This window comes from Vespa mandarinia, chromosome 22, assembly GCF_050613455.1.
Source record: "Vespa mandarinia isolate Hongniang chromosome 22, ASM5061345v1, whole genome shotgun sequence".
In the NCBI taxonomy this organism is placed as follows: Eukaryota; Metazoa; Arthropoda; class Insecta; order Hymenoptera; family Vespidae; genus Vespa; species Vespa mandarinia.
The window spans coordinates 83303-104369 of NC_140831.1; the positions used below are offsets into that span (position 1 = coordinate 83303).

The following is a 21067-nucleotide window of genomic DNA, read 5'->3' on the forward strand; positions in this document are numbered from 1 at the left end:
AAATCGTACGATATTAAGAATCAATGAAATGAAATACGTTAATAAAAAGTTATGACAGGTTGTTCATTACGTAACATTCTCGCAAACGTACGCGGCCAACTTATTTTCAATCCATATTCGTCCGTTGTAGAAGAAAAAAAAAAAAAAAAAAAAAAAAAAAAAAAAAAAAAAGAAACGTAATAAGTAAAAAACGTGCAATTACAGATTTCCCTGTAAGAGAAATCATTCGGTTCGTTATGCGATACTCCGTGCAAGAAAATAAAAAGTTCAGTGATCGCTGTAAACGCTTAGGGCCCCGTAATTTTCAACGTTTCCGCCGAACTGAGATTTCTTGTAAGAATCCTTTTGCTTTTGCACGTGTATCGGTGATGCATCTCCGAGCATAGCTAGCATGTATTTGCGCGTAGGCGAGTGCACTGCATTTTGTTAGGGAGGCACGTATGGGGGCGGTTTTCTGTACGTCGGCGTTGGCTTCGGACGATTTTGTCGATTTGTATCGCGATTCGTCGCAAACGGCGGCGGCGGTTGATAAGGTTCCTCGGAATTTTCTTTCGGCAACATTGGCACGTCCGCGCCGTCCTCGGTCTTTTGATATTCAGGAGGTGGAAGCGGTGGTTTCTCTTCCTTCAAGATAACGGGCGACTTATTGCCTAAAGTAAAATCAAAATTCACATTAGACAGTAATTTAAAGTTCGAACACGAGCGCATTAATCGATCGAATATTGTTTGGCAACAACAAAATAATTTAAATACCTGGGTCTGGTTTTTCATCGAGCTCGTCCTGAAATATCACGGGTATTCCCTTGCTACGGAAGCTCTGTCGCTCATCGTCCTGCTCGCTAACGCTCATCTTTCCGCTGCGTCTACGTTTGTAAAGTATGCACGCGATGATGCCGGCGAGAATGAGCATGGCCGCTATTATAATGGCGGGCAGAACGAAGGTTATTAGATAATCATCGTGGAATGCACCGATCGAGGTGGAATCGTCGACGGGTGGCACGTGACTGTCCGGAGAATGAACGCCCGTCAATTCACCGCGACATATTCCCATTGGGATTACAGTGATTTGCTTAACTGGAAACTTCAGGCCCATCACGTCCAAAACCTCGTCGGTAACAGATCGTCTGTCGTTGTCGCTCTTAACCAATACCGCCCGTAATCTATTAACTTCTTCGTGGGCACAATAAGCCGTTGGTAATGTTCTGTTGTGCCACGTGATGACAGTACTGCCGTTCGAAATGCTGCGCAAAGAAATGGCGCTTGTGTCACGGTCGTGATACAAGTCACGCAATTTTTCTACAAAATTGCGTTTTTGCATGGCTGAATGAGCGAACGATTCGTACGGTATATCCAGAGTCATTGAAAACTCAACCGTATGCGTCATGGGTGGAGCCGGATGTACAACGACCACTAAACCGTCCGTGGCGCTTGCGCCTGCAATTAAAACATATGTATACAAAGATTATGAATTAATTTTATTGCATATTATTTATATACGAATTAAAACAATCCTTTTTGATTACCCTCTCTATCTGTCACGACCAATTGATATTCCTTTCGACCTACGTCATTTTGCAGAGGCACGCCATAAAATTCTTGATTTTTATTATCAAACTGTAACCATTCGTCGGGCGGAATAGGAGTACGTTCGATCGTCAAAAGAGACATTTTCATATTGCGAGAGGATCCGTCTTCTGAATCGAAGAACGTGTCCTAGAGACAATAGAAATATTTATTTATAATAAATTCCAATTGAGTTAGAACAACGTAATCAATAAAATTTATTATCCTCTATCTCAAGAAGATCAATCGTTCCTCTATTAAAGATCCATTTGTTCGAAAACCATAATAATACGTACCTCTGGGACTTTGAATACAAGCAACTCCCCAACGGTGGCATTTACGTGATCCACTTGATTCCTTGGAACAGGTGGGAAATTTACTTTGGGCTCTTCGGTATGAGCTTTAGGTATTACCGATTGACGATTCATATCCTCGCACTGTCCGATCCCTTGGAAGACGACACGCTTCACTCTTAATTCAGGTGCCAAAGCTCCTCTCAATAAAGGACTAGGATCACCGTCCTTATCGATCAAAATCTAAGTAACGATGCAAAATATTTGTCTTAGAAAATGTAAGAATTTCTAATAATTAAAAAATTATATTCTTTCTGTAAATTCTATTCCGTAAATACGTACGCGTAATAGTTCATTTATGTGATCCTTGGGACATTCGCTACTACGAGGGAAGGTGTCGTTCATCCAAGTGAAAATAGCTTGATCGTGATCGATGTCGATAGCTCGTACTGTAATATAATACGGATCTGCGTCGCCGTATAGTTCGGCCAAACTTCCAATAACCTAGAACGTAAACGTTACAAATTGTTATTGCCTCTGCGAATTGTGGAAATATCATATGTGGAATACCTGTAATTCCCAATCAACATCGGTCGGGAAAAGATTGCGCTTATCTATTTTTAGATAAATACTAAATTCATGATTGACGATGCGACTCAATCTGTGCTGTTGAACGTGAACATCCAATATGTCAGAGACATTTAGCCCACCGCTATCCGTGGCCACCAATTCGTAATTCCAAGTAGAAATATCATTTTCGAGGGGTCTGCAACGATGGAAATAATGAAAAGACGATGGATGGATGGATGGATGGAAGGAAGGAAGGAAGGACGGAAGGAGAGAGAGAGAGGGAGAGAGAGGGAGAGAGAGAGAGAGAGAGAGAGAGAGAGAGAAGCAGATAGGAAATAAAAGTTTCCGATGATATATACTTTACGACTGTGCACTTACAATCCGTAGACTTCTTGCGTACGAGGATTGAATTGAAGCCAATTGGTTGTTTTAATCGGTACACCTTGCAAATATAGAACCAATTTTAGATTTCTCGTATCACCATCCTCGGGATCGCTGAAGGTGTCAGCAGGTATAACGTAACTTAACGGTTTGCCAGCTATCACACGAAGTTTCTTCAACCTTCTATCCTTTTTGGGTGGCAAATTGCTAATTGGAATTTCAATATTTTCCGTCGTAGCTTGCAACGGTGGAATCGTAACGGTCATAGTAGATTGAGTCGCGGTAGTACTAGGGACAGTAGTACTACTAGTGATAGTAACACCAACGGTAGACGTGGCCATCTCCGATTTCGTGTTAAATGTAGATAGCGTAGGAGTTTGCGTGGGCGGAATAGTCGTAGGGGCACTTGTACTCCCAACGATTGTAGACGACGCAATTGGGGTGGTCGTTGTAGGTTGACGTTGCGTTACAGGTACAGTCATTCCATATGTCGCCTAAATAGAGACCGAATAAAAATCTGAGGTAAGATCGAGGAAGGAATCCTCCTATTTCTTTGACAATATAACGATAAAAGCTCAAATCTTTTATATAATAATCTTACACCTGACGCGACCTAATGCGAGAATAAGCAGGAAATTAATGAATATTCGATGCGGACTAGGTAATCGAAATAGGAGCAAAATGGACTATCATACAAATGAAAAGCACAAAGCGTAGAAGCATTACCTCTTCGTACGTAACGTTAGCAAAAACAGTGGTAGGTTCTGTTTCTGCTTTTCCCGTAGCGCTGGTCGAAGCAGCTGTTGTGCTAAATTGAAGCGTAGTAATCGATGGTAGAGTGGTTGTGATTTCGGGAGAAATTGTGGGTAATAGAGTAACAGATTCCATGTCCACGCCTTGAGTATTATCTTCCCTCTCTTCCATAATATCCACCTTTGTAGGTTCTGTTGACGGAACAACGGTGGTCGAAGTGGTAGCTGGTGTTGTATCTGCTATTGTGCTTGTCGTAGTAATGCTACTTGTAGTAGTAGTAGTAGTAGTAGTAGTAGTAGTAGTAGTAGGAGTAGTAGTAGTAGTAGTAGTAGTAGTAGGAGTAGTAGTACTCGTGGGCATTGTCGTAGCTTGAGTCGTTGTGGTTGAAGTTGTCGTAGTTGGCATGGTTGTAGTGGTTGTAGTTGTTGATGATGATGATGATGATGATGATGACGGTGTAAATTGGGTGGTTGTTGTCTGCGAAATCGTTAGTAGATGCGATGTAAGGCACGAAAAACTTTGTTAGTTACATTAGAGGGAGAGCGCGAAGGTGTATGGCAGAATACTTTTGATCTCTTCTATATCGGATTCATCGCAAAATAGAGCCAATACGCTGTATGGAGTTTTAATTATCGACCTACATCGTCAGAGTGTGTCTAATCGGGATGGCTTAGCTACTGTGTACTGCGCGAATACTGCAAAATATTTGTCGACTATCCTAAAGGACGTACGAAATACAATTTTTAAGCACGGCACGTGACCCCCTTCAAGCAATGGCACAGCAAATGAGCGTAGACAAAGAAATGACAATTTCGATAAAAGCCGCGCGATTTAGCGACACATTTTTCAACAACTTTCTTTTCTCTTCTTTTATATGCATGTATACGCGTATAATAATTCTTCTTTCGGGAAAGAATTATACTTACGGTCAATAGACCATTGAACGAGGCGTTAGCGGCGTTTGACTCAACGTTACGTGGATCTACAGATGGTACGATTTCTCGTTCGTCAACCTCTTCGTTCTGCTGAAAGGAAAAAAGATTAAAACGTTTATTCGATTTAACAATTTGATTTTTAAGGATAATTCAAATATAGACAGTCTCTATGAATTATTTCGTACGCCCAAATCCAATGTTTCTTCTCCATGATGATGCCTATGCGGATGTTCCAACCATTCGGTGTTTCCTCTCGAGTTTACGTTAGGCACGAAAGACGGTTGCAACGGTGGTTCCGTGATCGCTTCGTTATCATCGCCACCGTCCTCGTCCTCGCCATATTCATCGTCGTCATAATCGTAACCCTCGTAATCGTCGACGTCGAAATCGCCAGATCCGGCATCTCTACGGCTTCTAGATAGAAAGGTCGAGTCAGTCTTTACGCGCCACAATAGTACAGGAAGTTGAAGAACCTCCGCTAGTGTCCCATCTTTTGCCTGATCTCGCAGCTGTTTGACCAAATTCGTCTGGTGCCTCCATAAGTGACCGTCGCACCCAACCTGCAGTCACCAAAAGTCTCATTATTTACAGTCTATATATATATATATATATATATATATATATATATATATATAAAATTTATATATAAAAGAATACTAGGATAATCATTTACAATACATTTACCTGCCATTGGATGGCCGTCAGATGCCTCTCGGTACGATATTTAACATTGCCAGGGCCGGTAAATATAACCAGAGAATCGGAATTCAAAGTTTCCTTAGCGCTTTGCGGGTGCATAGAGAATGCACTCTGAAAACGAGATAATGAAGAACATAAGTATAACCTGTATGTGTATTATAGAGGATAAAAGAATACTAACCGTGTGGAGTCCCAAAAATCCAGCAAGATTCTCGATCGCGTTTACTTTAACGGACGGTGTGAGATTCTCGAACTTGACATCCAGAAAGATCGTTAGCAGCGTCTGGTCCTCTCCTTCCTTACAGTGACTCTAAAATGGGAATAATCGTTTTAATATCCTCGCATTTCGTTTATACGACCGTTGCAAATGAAACCTGAAGAATTAATAGGGTCGTTGGATACTTGGAAGCTTACTCGTACGTCGGTGACGCATGACAATATCAATTGGCATCAATCAGTTACCGTCTACGAAACTAATTTCTTTATGAGATTGAAATATAGCAATAAATCGCAACGACAAATCGACGACAAGGAGCTTTTAACGTCAATATATATCGTGTATATATAATGATTTTTCGAAATTTAAACAATTACGTAGTTACAACGTTTTCCTTTCAAATTATTTATCTCTTTAACCAATCTACTAGCATAAAGGACGATGAAAATGAAAATTAGAAATCGAATAGTGCGATATCGTGTCAGATGCTTCCTTTAATTGCGAATCGATAAATAAAGAAAGATAGTATCCAAATAAACAAATGTAATCGGAGTGTAAGAGGTTCATTCAACGTCGATTTAAGTTTTAACGAGAGCATTAATTTTAATCGATCGAACGAAACCGAGTTATCCGATGGCCGAATTCGCCTTAAAAGCATATCATTCATTTTATCTTTCGTTCGGCTTCGAAACTTGACCTAGAAACTGGCGAATGGGTACCTGTTACGTGTGCGAGCTGGACGTAAAACGCTTGAAACGTTGCCAAGAAAATATTTTCTTCTGAAGCCGGAGGCAACCACGTGGAGGAGTGCCCGACACACGGTTAACAAAATCGATAAAGACTGAGAGTTAGTCGATAGGAAAAATCACTCAGTTTTCCACGATATGTTTCAAATCTAACGACGTTTCTCCGATCCCTTTATGTTGCGATATATAATTTGTCGAAAATGACAAACTTTAATTTTACCTTGCCGTCTTTATGCTTGACCTCCTCGCGTTTCTCCGGAACTACCTGCACGACGAAAGCGTCTTTGGCGTTGTCGCCGTGTTTCCCGATAGCCTTGACGATTAAATGATGATTACCGGCATCCTTCTTCGATGGGACACCAAGAAGAGTGGAAGCGGCATCGTCCCAGTACAACCAACGGGACAGGCTCTGTCCATTTGCCTCGTGTATCTGAAAATCGTGATGAATTCGATTCGATATATCTTTGCCAAAGTGAAATCGAAGATTTCAAGGGACAAAGATCGCAAATTGGATAGCAAACAAGACTCATTCGGATTGTTGGCTGTTCTCCCGTAGAGAGAGAGAGAGAGACAGAGAGAGAGAGAGAGAGGGGGGGGGGGAGCGGCGGACGGAAGAACGATTGGAGCGAGTAAGTAAACTTTTGACGTTGAAACGCGACATCGGTACTCAAGAGAGAGTTTGGCACTTGTCCAGATATATATTGAGGGAGAAAGAAAGATATCACCTGTGCGAGTAAGGCGATACGAGTCACTCACCTCGTAACGTTCTACGCTACCACCGAAAGCTTGTCTCGTGATCCTTAATTTGAAAATGTGACCGACTGGAACGACGACATCCGGTATATCCCATAATCTCTCGACTCGATGATGTCTCTTTGTATCTTTCGTCAATCTTCGATCGTGTTCCACTACGTTTCTACTACGATCAGCGATGTGCCTCTCGATCGAGGGAGTACTGCTACTTTCCTCGCCGATGTCGTCAAAGACCAGATCGTCCTCTTGCAAGTTATATCCCAGCACTATAGGCAGGAGGAGGAGGAGGAGTAGGTACGTCAGGATATGAGGCTTCATCATTTTTTTCTTCAGGCTCGCTTGTATCATACCATGCTGCTACACCTGTAAATTTTATTACTACTTAATACGATATGGAATAATTCGAGATATTTAAAAAAAACCATTTAAAGAGCAATACAACAGTCAATCGAGTAAGCTATTTTATCGAAATAATACATTTATCATCGCGTCGTCGTGTCGATAAAAATAGCTTCGACAATTTCTATCAGTTGCTTCATTCATTCAATATTATAATTGTACCGAAAGGGAACGGCGTTGATGATGCTCTTATGAAAAACTTTGAGAGAACGAACCGTATCACCCCTTCGTTCGCAGTTTTTCTACGACGTGATCGATGAGAGCGAGAGGAGAGAGAAGTTGAATTGAGAATGGGATCGTCGGCTGATTCAAACGACGGTACGAGTCGTTACGGTACGAGAAGAACGCGAAGAAGAAAGAGAGAAGAAATTACGATAGAACCACCAGAAAATTAAGAAGAAGGAAAATTGATTCGGGAAATAAATCGTTGAAAAATAAACTATCCAAGATCCGTTACGATGCTCATACATAGGCAGAACAATCGCATTTTGGTTTCTTCTTGTCAAAAGCACGAACGTTTAAATACAAGTGCATAACCAGGCAATATAATACAACAGCATTACGTTTTCGGTTAGGAATGTCGAGCATCGTTCTCTACGGGATAGATAGACTTGTACGCGTGCGAGAATACATCATCGTATTCCCTCATATAAGAACGAACGAGTCTTTATGCGGGTGGAATATCGAAGAGGAGGATGATGTCATTGGACGCCTCGGTTCGGCTTCCGAGTAAAATGATGCATAAACGTTGTTCGTTCTGTAAATAAAATTCGTTAATATACCGGATGATAAATACAGATGGTTAGCGAAACGAGATAGGGGCCACACTCGGGTGTGGCATTTCTAAGTATCCAAAAATGCTCATATTATTTGTTTCTTATAAATTAACAATGGACTCGAAACATTTATCTTTCGAATAAATTTTAAATGCGGCCTATAATGTAGTAAAGGTAAACAAGTGAAAATCTTTACTTAATATTCACACCGAAACGTTCGTCGACTGATAAAAGGATATACGAAAGACGTGCACGAGAGTCTACGACGATCGTTCTTCTCGCGAGGTTACGCGAATAGAATGTAGAATTGGTCGGATGTCTCTCAGACTTGGAGGCGCCGAACGGAAGTGTTGGCTTTGAGGCTTAATACGATCGATAATGTACTATGAAAGGGATCGATAAGAACCAAAAGCATTTTGTCCTTCCACAATAATGTATCTTATATCGCCTACTCGTATCTACTATCGATTTTCCATGGATATAGACCAATCGTGCGACATCCGTTCTAAAAGAGTTCGCACAGTTGGAACACGTTCTTAACATTCTTATAGAAACCGGGTGTGAAAAAGAAAGATGATATCGTATTATAAATCGTACTATGGAGGAGTGCTTGACGGTGGCAATGGATGACCTGTCCATCCATCAATCTCCGTGTCCCCATCCTCCCTCCCCGTCTGTCCACGCGGCCGTCATAATCGACGTTACGCTATGTCAAACTTGGCGTAAATTTAGTGCGACGACCGATCAAGCGTAATTAGATTTAACATAGGATCGTTGAAAAACCACGGATCCTCGAAGGAATCACGGTTAGATCACGCTTTACGATATTTACATTTACATTTTTTTCTTTACCATTGAATCTCTCGATTTTTCCTATAAGATTTCATTTCGAATTCTCTGGCGTAAATCGAAAGAAACGTCGTAACGAATATTGAAGAATAACAATAAGCATTAATGAAATAGAGAAAAAAAAGAAGCAAGAATATTCACGTTCGGCGATAAGGAGCGACGATTAATCGTGGTAAATAAAAGAGCAAATAAAAGATATCGCGTTCGTCTGATTTATAATGAAATTTTTCGAAGGAAATCGGAAAAAGTGGAAAAAAAAATTGCAAAGCTTTTCTCGCATCCGCAAGCTAATATTCCGCGCAAGATAAACATTAGGATATTTACAAACGATTCGATTTCTCTATTCTCACGTTCCAACGCAAATTCGTTATTTCCCCAAAGATCGTTCTAGTCTCTCACGATCAGTCATACATCCTATTCGTTAATATCTATGGCAGATATAAAATAGAGATAGCGATTTGATTCGCGAACGTGGTTCGAGTTCGATGTTCGGAAAATAAACGACGACTGCTGACAAGTCACCGAGTGAAAATTTTGGAACGGACAATGACGACGCGGCTTGGCGAGGGGATCAAATTTTTATTAAAATCCGTCAAATATTTTATTATCGTTTTTTCTAAATCACTTCTATATCAATACGTGATATTTGGTAAATTATCCTTTCAGAGAGAGAGAGAGAGAGAGAGAGAGAGAGAGAGAGAGAGAGAGAGAGAGAGAGAGAGAGAGAGAGAGAGAGGGAGTGGATGTCTCTCGATGAGAACTGAATTAACGTGCATTTGGTCGTAGCGGGCTCCGTAACGATTTGCATAACACCCATCAAAAACCAGAATATGGGATATGTTAAAGCACTTTTCAACGATTTAACGGCCCATTTATTTTTCATATATATAATACGGAGAGATGGTTATATTTCGAGTTCGTAAATGTCCAAATTGGACGCGACACTTGACGCTTAATCAATCCACCGTAGAATTCAACGAGCAACTCGAGTTTATACGTCTAGCCGCCTATTTTCTCTCTTTTCCTTAGAACGGTTCAAACGCGGATGCATTTTTCAAAAGGGATCGGAACCCACTGCATTCCGATCGAATTGAAATCCGGATGTCGAAGAATAATAAAAGAAAACGTCGTTCGTTCGCTCATTCATTCATTCATTTAATCGCACGCACAAAGCAGCCTTGTGCTCGAACGTGAATCCAAAGACCGATCGAAAGGGAAAAAAAGGTCTGAGATTTCACGCTGACAGTTATTTCTGAAGTTATAAACAGTGACGTCAGCCTAGCGATATCAAAAGGAGACGAATGAATGTTTAAAATGAATCTCCGGGCGTTCCGACGCTGCAAGCATCATCTCTTCCTTAGGATCTAAATTTAAATTGATCTCAAGGCGTTTCCGCCACCACCCTTTTAAATCTTTCCGTTCGGGAAAACGAATTATTTAAAAAATTTTTAAGTAAGTATCGAATCTAAGCGATTAAGATCCTTCCAATGGAACACAACTCAACCCGTTAACGAAAAATCTTTCTCTCGCGGAAATGCAAACGTTAGGAGAATTCGACGGATTGTTTTCGTTGGATCGTTCGAAGGAAAATGCGATCCAGGTTGCGACGAAGCGCACACGCACACACATATACTTCAAACTCGACGCGACCCGCTCCGATATTGATCGGACCCTCTGCTGTATCGGCTTAACCGAGCTCTATACATAGAAACTTAAGTAACCATTATCCAGTTTCCAACTTATATCTTCGATCAGTTTTGAACGACATTCTTTTCGATAACGTTAAAAAGAGAAACGATCGTACTTTGGAAAGAGCGACGGATCGAAAAGTAGTAAAGTTCGAGGAGAATTTTATTACCACTCTTTGTACACTTTGCTCCTCGTTTAAAGTCCAACGATTGGAATGGAAGGGAAAAAGAGTGGTGTAAAGAGGTGGAGAGAGGGGATGGGGGAGAAGAAGAAAGAAGAATTCTGTACCGAACGGACTCGATGTGCTCGTAATTGGATCGAAATAATTAAGCTAAAATAATTAAGCAACGGCCTGATTATACCAAATGGCCTATATAATGGCTCGCGTTTCCCACAAGAAGTGGACACTAGTCGTCGAACGATTATTCGCAATCTTTTCCGCTGATAATTCTCGATAAGGAACAAGCGCGGAAAGAGAAAAATCCTTATAGATGGGTACATCTACCTACCTCTCTACGTGCATGGATTTAAATTTGCATTTTTTTTTTCATTTTTATTCCCATATTAGTTTATACCATCGCGATCTTTTCATTCGCTTTTCCGCGATGGAAATTATCGTTTCGTTTATCGATACGAAAAAGGATTAACGAACAGCCCCGCTTTGCTCCCATTGATTAGGCTTATATTATATCGAGCAACGCGTTTAATAACGCTAACACGCTTAATCGATATTATCCCTTATGGGATATCGTAAAATAATACGATAGCGACGAAGAAAGAAAGGAAGGGTATCCCATTTCCCGAATTAAACCAAGATAAAACGTTTCTCCTTTTCATCCTTTCTTTCTCTCTTTATCGCGTCTGCTTTACGAGCTTCCGCTTACGAAATTTTCAAGTCTACTCGGACGGCATTTAATGCGTCTCGTGCGCACGTGCTGTGTACACAAAGGAACCGTTTGCTTAGTCTCTTTTGGCCTAGCAGATGTTACCGCGAACGAGCTGTAAAAGTTGTACCTAAATGTTTAACGAGATACTTGCTCGAAAACAAAAAAATTTATAATCCTCCTCTCGTAACGACAATCGTACGAGGAATCCACCGTCTTTGTTTTTTTTTTTTTTTTACCATATTTACACGAAAAGAAAAAATTAATTCGATAATTAAAAAGGCTCGCGAGAGGTATTATTAAGATAGTGCAAGAGAAAGTTTCACTATTCCTACGGATTAAAGGATTATGTATTATATTTTTTATTTGGAAAAGATAATTGCCTAGCCTTCGTACCTTACGAACGAGATTAACGTTTCTCCGGCTCTTTTCTTTTTTCGCACCAGCAATGTCCTCGTAAGCTCAAGCTTTTTCAATTCACGTAACTACGCGAATTCGGCGAAGACCCCTAATCCTTGTGCGAGTGCTTCGAAGCCGACTTTTGAGCACGACGCCACCACCTATTTTCTCATTTTCTTCTAATACGGCGGTACGTCATCGCATCTCCCTAAGGAGAGGAGAGAGAGAGAGAGAGAGAGAGAGAGAAAGAGAGAGAAAGTAAAAATAAGGTCAAGCGAGGGCCTGCATTAACAATGTCGGAAGATTTTAACCTTGTTGCAGGTGGTTACCGTTCCGTCAGATATCGTTCTCCTGTGCGAAATTTCCAACGAGAAACGAAAGGGCAAAAAAAGCAAAGCTCAAAGACGTTCTCTCGGGACTAAGAAAAGTCTCGGCTAAGCGCCATATCTCTTCGTGGGCTAGAGACAAAACTTTACTTTCCCCGTGCACATATCGTCTTCTCGTACTTCGTTACTCCTCGAGAATGAGATTGAACATTTTATTCGGTCTTACCTTTCTCAAGCGATTCATACGAAGTAGAGCTATCTAGAACGTGTCAACCTTTTTACATCGTTTTTGTATCGGTATATTATATGTTTCTAATTATGATATACGAAGGAATCAAAGAGAGAGAGAGGGAGAATACGTGCGTGTATGAATGGACAATAGAGTATTAAAATGCGAGCGTATTTGAGATGAATATGTGTCACGAATTTGACAATCAGGACCGGTAGAGTAGCCGGAAGGAAGAGAGTGAATCGGTAATGAGAGACTGTTGTAAGCAATATGCAAAAGCAAACGATCATTAAAAATCAGTAAAATAAGACGAACGTGCATAGGCATTGTTTCATAAAGATTAAACTACTCTCCGAGTAGTAATTTGAAAGCTCCTCGAAACTTTTCGCTAATGTTATTAAATAGGTTTCTATTCTTATCGATAAAAATATCTTGCATATACGTATATATATATATATATATATATATATATATATATATATATATACATATATGTATATGTAATTGAAATTTTATCAACTTGTAATGTAATGCAATGAATAAGCGGTAAAAATATTTAACGTAGTAATGAGAACGCATAAAATCATCGTGAATTTAATCGTCATTTTATCGACTTACATGTTTAAAGATATGTACGGTTAAAACACAGAGGTGGAATTATTTCTCTCACTCTATTTCTCTCTCTCTCTCTCTCTCTCTCTCTCTCTCTCTCTCTCTCTCTCTCTTGGCCCGTTTTGATGTTTCCCATCGGGTGGTAGTGGACGAAATGAAATCACGAGAGGATTTAATAAAGCCCAGGCATATTTAGTCGGTACACAAAGTTTTACTTGCTCGTCTCTAGGGGGAATGAAATTCTCCTAGGTCTTCCACTCACTTAGCATGAAGTTTAACGTAGTAGAGAACGGTGAGTGAGTAGTATCGTTCTTCCAAACAATGAAAAACGGTTGAAAAGTTTTGAATAGGGCACACGAACGAGAGGGAGAAAAGGGCAGAGGTTGTTTTTTGTCTCTTCAAAGCGATCTTCCTAAGCACATACACTCAACCGGTCGTAAAATTACAAGAGATAAAATATACCATTGGTTCTTACGTATCGTTACGATTAAATAAAATATCGTAATGATAATCGAGAAGACAAATGCACGCCATTGTCGGAAGAGTCGCGCGTTTTTCAGTAGCCGCGATGAAACGAATTTTAAAAGTATTGAAATATATACTATATAAAACCGAATGAAAGGGGGGATATAAAAAGAGAGCGAAGCTATCTTTCGTAATGTACGTAATGACGAAAGGAAAATAATTTTTTCTCGATCTTCTCAAAAAGCGCTCGGAAACGTGACGAGAGATAAAAGAAGAAACTTGTAAGGAGTATCAAAGAAGCATCAGCGGAAACTCTTATTTTGCTCTTATTTAAAACGGGATCTTCTAACAAAGAAAACTAAAGAGGATACATACATCCTATAAGCGAGCAAGCATTTCTCTGTCTTTTCTTTTTTTTCTTTTTCCTTTTCTTTTTTACGAACAACTTAGAAATATATAATAAAAAAAAGGAGATACCCCGGTGACATCGTGAACTTTGAAGGCTGAATAAAGGTGAGTTTTCAATAAGGTAATTTCTAACGTTTTTAAAGCCGTTGAAAGAAAGAAAGGAGAAAAAGATCAGGCTGTTCGATTTATTCTCGTAAAAGAAAGAAAGAAAGAAAGAAAGAAAGAAAAGTGCTTAATCGTCGTTTAAAAGCGGAATCACGCGGAAATCTCTGTCATGTAATTCGTAATATTTTCTAAAGCTACACGTACACGACGATTATCTTTTAATCTTTGCGATTTGCACGAACTAACATACACTAAAATGCCACGGCCTTATGTATACTCGCGACCGCGCTTAATAATATATCTGGATACAACGCTAAATGCGACTAAGATGATATTTGTAAAAGCGCTCGCTCGTCGAAACATCGACATCATTTTGTAATCACGCGAATTAGTTGAGCCTACCGATTATTTTGATTCTGTTAATAATAAAGAGATCGCGTGTTCTCGCGTAATCGCGCTTTAACCCATATATCATCGGTTGACCCCTATACGTGGAATTCTATATTTGCCGATAAATTCGTTAAAGAAATTCTCCAGAGATATTGAATAACGAATGTAGTAACCGTACTATCAAAGTTTCAAAGGTGACCGATTTTGTCACCTTTGTCGGTGTCGACAAAGTGTGAATTATTTGCCGAATCGTTTTCAATAATGAAAAAAAAAAAAAAAAAAAAAAAAAGTAAACCGACGTTGCCGCTACTTCGTCCTTCTAAAATATCGTTCGAGGATACGATATAATAAAGGATCGAATAAATATATAAGATCTCTCGATGATATTAAAGCTATAATTTATATTTTGAGAAATATTATATATTTCTCAAAAAGTAATTCGAACAAAAGCACTTTCGACGAACGAACCGAATCTTTTTCAGCATCGATGAATTTCTCTCACGAGGAACGTTGCTGAGAGGACGTCTATATGTAAATCTAAAAGAGCCGACGGTCTATCGTCTACTCGACTATGCATTCGTCGTCTCTATGTAAGCACTTAGGTACACGTCTATATCATCGACGAATGACGTTTGATGTACTTACATATGCACTCTCGTCGAGACGCCTAACGCCCAACGCTCTCAAAGGAGCAACGTATATACGTAAATTGGAAATACGTTTGAGTAAAAACAAATTCATTCGAAGAAAATACAGATGAGATAGGAACGCGCGTTGCAAGGCTTCTTGGAAAAATTTCCAAGAATAATCAGTTCGCGCAATATCACAAATTAAGTATGCGTTGATTCTGGAAAATATTTGCAATTGTAGATGTTGCCGAGTGTTATCGAAATCCGTATGGAAGTTTGTATAAGTTATTACTCGAATTAAAGATTTATGCGAGGCAGCAAAAGGCGACAATTTTGAACGACAAGAATTAAAAAGGATCGAGTAAACGTACGCGCAACCACGGGATATTGTTAGCGCACGTTTCGCGCTTGTTAAGCGGAAAAAGAAACATATAAACACCATAAAATTTTCGTATATCCTAAGCTAGTGTTATCGCTTAGCTCGTCGATATATCACGATCATGCGCAAGCAAATAAACCTCTCGGCGATAATATCCGCTGTTTGTTTGTTATTTTCGGGGAAAAAAGGGGAAAAAAGGGGAAAAAAGAAAAAAAAAAAAAACGAAAAAAGGTCTTGAACGATAACTCCTCTCCTATCGAACTCGCCCCCCTCCCCCATCGTATTACGTTATACGAATTGCCATTTTACAATTGTATCTGCGTATAAGAGGGAGAGGGAGAGAGAGAGAGAGAGAGAGAGAGAGAGAGAGAGAGAGAGAGAGAGAGAGAGAGAGAGAGAGAGAGAGAGAGAGAGAGAGATGATTATTAATGAGGAGAATATGTACTTACGTACGAATAAATATCATCGCTCGTCTTTTTGCAACGTCCAACCACGTCGAGTCTCCGTGCTTGTCTCCATAGAAATTTGCGATACGAACGTGACGGCCTCGTTGATGATTCATTTCGAATAAAAATATATATAAGTACCTATGTATACCTATACCACAGTGGAAAAGTACTCGCTCGTCATATGATAGAAATCCTTGGTTTTCCTATCCCTCTACTAGCCTCTTTCTTTCTCTCTCTCTCTCTCTCTCTCTCTCTCTCTCTCTCTCATTTCTTTCGATAAAAACCTACCCTTGAGTCTTCGAAATTGTAAAACAATACCCTTTGAAGGCCTACGATTCGTGCCTTCCGGAAGGGTCTACTGGCAGAAAATATACGAGCGCTCTCCTCGAAATGCTTCGTTATTTTCACACCGCGTTAATTGACTTTCGAGACGATATTGGCCCGCTTTGTTCTCCGTCTCTTCGGGGGTTCGAAAACGCGTGAAACTTCGTTTTGAAGTCGTTCGATAATTACTACCGACGTTGCACGCTATAAAATAGAAGGAATAATATATTTTAGGTAGACGTAGCATTAAAGCGTCGTTAAGTCTTCGCTGAGAAAAAGTTTAGGAAATGTTTTCATCGAAAGACTCGATAAGAGTCAAAGCGTGAATATCGGAAAATTGACGGTTTCGGCGGAGCTTCTCCTACGGCTCGCCGACGTTCCTCGATCTATTCCTACAAAGAGCGTCACGGATAAGCGATCAAAGTGAGGAATAATCGTACGGGACACCAAGTGTTTTTCTGCTCTTTACTCTTGACAAATATTATCTAAAATAAACGCCTGACCGATTCCCATTGTAAATATCTGTAGAAATTGATAACTGCTTTCTCATAACATTATATATACGTATGTAACTACGTAAAATCGACGAACCGAACTCAATTATAATACTACGAATTAATAATAGAAGAAGTTATGTACGATTAAGTAAATATATACGTTAAAACCATTCACACAAGTATCGTCGTTCGGCCATTTTACGTTCATGTTAAATTATTCCAATTAATATATTCTAGGCGTGCCTCGTACGAATAATCGGCTCGGAAATCGACGGGGACGTTTTTCACGCGGAATGTTTTCTTAATGGGAAAAGTATCCGGCCGGATTATAACAACGATTTGTACGCCCTCGGCATATTACATCGCGATCGATCTTGGACATTCGTCTTCTATGGTGCACGTATTACGAATGACCTTACTTCGTCAAATTAAACTAATATAATAGTAGAACTAGGGAGGAGAATTTGGGTGTGCAGGCGGTTTATATGCCTTCGGAAACTGGTTTCGAGATTAATCGAGTCGTCCAAGATATAGGTACAAAGATCTTCCTACGCTCGTTCGAGTTTAGATGGCGTAAAGTTTGATCGGGGTGCCGCCACCGAACCGTGACAATCACGGATTCATCGATAAGTTCGAAAATACGATCCGTATTACTAGGCCACAGCATCGCGTTTTTATTAAGGCGTATCGTCTTAGTAACAATCTTGATTCAATTGAGTCACTCGGACGAAAGATATTCGATATCGATATCGATATCGATATCGATCGTGCTTCGAATACGAATAAGTAATCCTACAAATAAATTTTTGACGAACCCCAGTTATCTACCTAATGGTGTGTCGCATCGTCTACGTATGAAAGAAAAAAAAAACAAGCATCGTGCTTTCGTGTTTCTTCGTCATAGGTAAAACATAGGTAGTTCGGAGCTCTAGCAACGAACTGACAACTGCACACGCCATTTAATTAACTCGCACTAACAAGTCGACCCGACTAATTAAGCTTACTCTATAATTAACTATGCTCAAGTTTAATCGGCTTGTAAGGTACATCTTGATATATGAGCAACCATAGACCGTAACCGGTCGAGAACGTTAGCTTTGTAACAGAGGCAAAGAACTCTCACTGATTGGATCGCAGTGTAGGAGTTACGTTGAATAAAATCAAAGAATTAGGTATATCTTATTTCGTTTAATACGTAAGAGAAAACATTACGGAGGCATAATGATGAAATAAGACGATAAAAGATAACGCGTAGAATACGTACGTAGATTGCTTAGGTAGAGTAAGGGGTATCGAAGGAAAAGCCAGACGTCGTTCTCCCCATGAACATAAACCACAGAGAGGCCGTAAAAACATAAAACGCGTTAAAGTACGAGGATGGTACGCACAATAGGTCCATTCAACGTAGTTGACGCTGCGCCACTAAACGCTCTTTATCGCAGTACGAAGAACAACCGTGAGCGATCTCTCTCGCTACGAAAAACTTTTAAACGAGTTTGATAACACTAAATCCTTATGAAAATCTTCATGATTTCGATCTTGCAATATCAGAGACATTAAAATACCAGAGTTGAAAATTAGTGCAAATTTACTTTATACGAAAACTACATATTATATATCGTCGTTCATAGGATCAAGTTTGTCTCTTACGTAATCTCAGTTTTCCAATATCTTTTTTCAAACATATTTTTTCAACATATCTTTTCGGACAGAATCGAATTTCATTCGGTACGAATTATCGGGAGATACGCATGTTATAACGAAACGAGCTAATGCATACTCGATGAAACGTATTATCGATAATTACACAACGGAGAGAGAGAGAGAGAGAGAGAGAGAGAGAGAGAGAGAGAGAGAGAGAGAGAGAGAGAGAGAGAGAGAGAGAGCCGCTTAGTCCGATAAATTTTCGTTCGAGTACGCCTCCTTTCGATCGCTCGTTATCATCGTTTTGCGAGCCAATGAAAACTCGTCGAGAAAAAGAATTCGTATTCGAAAAGGAACTCGGGCATGTCGATAAGGTACCTTATCCCCGATTTTAGAGATCCTCTAGCTATTAGGTGTTCGTGCGCTATTAGCGGCGCATAATTGCCGTTTGATCGAGTGATCTGCGAATAACCCATCTCCCGACCAACGAATTACCTTACTTTTTCTTTTACGCGAATTTCATTAACGCGACAAAATTTATTATAAATATTTATTCGATTTCGAGATTAGAACAAGTGCCTTACATTACTTTCCACTCTTTTATTCCATCATATTTCCATAACATTTTCGATCATTCACGATGTTTTCACGTACTTGTAGAAAGATACAGGATTGTTAAAGTTATTGGGAATTGTCAAAAAAATTCTTACACGATTTCGTACGATTTTCGACATGCAAAAGGATTTTCTAATTTGAGTTCGATGATGAAAGAAACGCGACAGAGGAGTGGGACGAAGAAATGATACGTGGGCGGTTCCGCATGTGTTGCGCGCACCGCCTTGCTTTCTCGAAAGCCTCCTCTTGCTGCCACGAACAAGAGAGAGAGAGAGAGAGAGAGAGAGAGAGGAAAAAATTGCGCCGGTCTTTCTCTCTGATGTTTGCAGTTGCAGTCAATTAAGGACGCTTCGCAGGTCGTCGCCGTCGTCCTCGTCTGATTTCTCTGCCGAGTTTCTGCGTTCGATTGCAATTTACTCTTTTTCTTGTCCCGTACGATCGTAGCTATCGTTCGAGTACGTTGCTTTCCATTTTCCTATCTACCAATAGAACTTGAAAGTTGTCTTTCAAGACGAAAAAAAAGTCACGAATTTTGCGAGATGTAGAAAAACAGGATATCCCTCGGCAGACATGACGTTTTGCGCGATATCTATGCGAGAAGTCGAATTAGCTTTGCTCGGGGGAAAAAAAAAAAGAAAAAAAACAGTCGTTAGCTCGGACTTTTAACGAGGCACGAACGTGAGCCACTCGAAGCTCCAACAAAGAGAGAGCTCTCTCGCGTTATTTCACCGAATAGGTTTTCAGACTACGTGTCTTTTTCTTTTTCGACGTATTTATCTCGTGAAAAACGTCGAACGCTTCCCGTTCAACGCTGTTATCGGGTTAGCTTCTAATGCAAGCGTCGTAAACACCAAGTTCCAGGTAGGAAATGATGGAACCATTTACCATACGGTGTATAGTAAAAATGTAACTACTCTTTACTGCACAAGACACAAAGAGGGATTCGTATTTACTGGGGTAGTTGGAAAATTCTCAACTGCGTTGCAGTCGAAAAAAACACACCGTATCTTCAGATTCAAACCCTCTGCTAACACAATGTACACCGAGAGCTCTCTCTCTCTATATATATATATATGTATATATATATATAGATATATATATATATATATATATATATATATATATATATATATAGGGCTAATTGATCGACCACGAGTATTACGTTGCGCCGCACAGTGGTCGTCAAATTTAGCGTTTTTCTCTCTCGACGAATTCATTAGATGTAGGAATTAGATCAATTTTGTGGAAATAAAAAAGGATATCATAGACTCTATCATAGTATTTTCTTTTTGTTTTTAACTCGGACATTGTCAAAGAAAAATTACCAACTTCGTCTGTCCGTATTTTACGGTTCCGTATAAGAGAAATTCAGAGCGTAGAAGGAAAGAAAAACTTGGTTCGTATGGTAACGTATCCATCTATTTAAGGTTCTATAATCGGATTTGATTCGAAGCGGTAAAGTTTAGACTCTGGAACGAGTCTCTCGCTACGCTCCTGATCGTTCGGCATCTCGTAAGAAGCATCTCGCCGCGACGCGTATATCCGTATATACGTGGGACGAAAGGATCGCGTAAAAGTGGGACGCGGTCGTCTTACGTGTTTGAAGAAGAGGACCATATATGCACCGACTGCAGAACCCTGCACGCTTGGAATACTCACGAAGAAGAAAATCCGGTGAAATTTTCAGGGAAGTCATGCCCCGCCCCGGCATGTCGATCGTAGGAAGAAGCGTGACATTCTAGGCAAAGAATTGCCAAAAAAAAAAAAAAAAAAAAAAAAAAAAAAAAACAAAGATATGAGAAAAATATAATACATAGGTTTTTTTTATTTTTTTCCATAAAAGCAAACGAAGGGAAGATGCGTACGAATCGAAGAAACGTTTTATTTCCTCTTTACGTTTTCCATCATGAAATAGAGAACCCCCATTGGTGTGGGCTAGACGATAGTTTACCGCGGTGGAAGGATCGTGTTACAGAAGCCGTCGACCTAACTCCGCGTATAAAAAAGCCTTTCCATGTGTATGCGCGTGTGTGGGGAATAAAGCGCGAACGTGAAGCATCGACGTTGAAACAAAGGGTTGGAAATGAGA

The 21067-nt window shown here is 40.0% G+C and overlaps 1 protein-coding gene across 6 annotated transcripts in view; it reads right to left on the reverse strand.

The window, feature by feature from the left end:
• Nucleotides 1-153: 153 nt before the first annotated feature.
• The window catches only part of LOC118442780 (uncharacterized), a 46662-nt gene continuing 25748 nt past the window's right edge, over nucleotides 154-21067 (reverse strand). For 2 of the 6 annotated variants that reach the window (XM_085663453.1, XM_035868850.2), the window contains exons 2-15: nucleotides 6914-7273; nucleotides 6378-6587; nucleotides 5376-5504; nucleotides 5180-5305; nucleotides 4681-5055; nucleotides 4487-4585; nucleotides 3534-4037; nucleotides 2805-3301; nucleotides 2427-2622; nucleotides 2199-2360; nucleotides 1860-2099; nucleotides 1524-1713; nucleotides 754-1434; nucleotides 154-650 (exon numbers count right to left, since the gene is read on the reverse strand). In XM_085663453.1, the coding sequence (XP_085519579.1) occupies nucleotides 427-650; nucleotides 754-1434; nucleotides 1524-1713; nucleotides 1860-2099; nucleotides 2199-2360; nucleotides 2427-2622; nucleotides 2805-3301; nucleotides 3534-4037; nucleotides 4487-4585; nucleotides 4681-5055; nucleotides 5180-5305; nucleotides 5376-5504; nucleotides 6378-6587; nucleotides 6914-7258 (3978 nt within the window). In that variant the 5' untranslated portion in view covers nucleotides 7259-7273 and the 3' untranslated portion in view covers nucleotides 154-426. Of the gene's footprint in view, nucleotides 651-753; nucleotides 1435-1523; nucleotides 1714-1859; nucleotides 2100-2198; nucleotides 2361-2426; nucleotides 2623-2804; nucleotides 3302-3533; nucleotides 4038-4486; nucleotides 4586-4680; nucleotides 5056-5179; nucleotides 5306-5375; nucleotides 5505-6377; nucleotides 6588-6913; nucleotides 7274-15898; nucleotides 15988-21067 lie in introns of those variants that run through there. The other 4 variants (XM_085663454.1, XM_035868851.2, XM_035868854.2 and 1 more) reach the window with 4 other exon arrangements.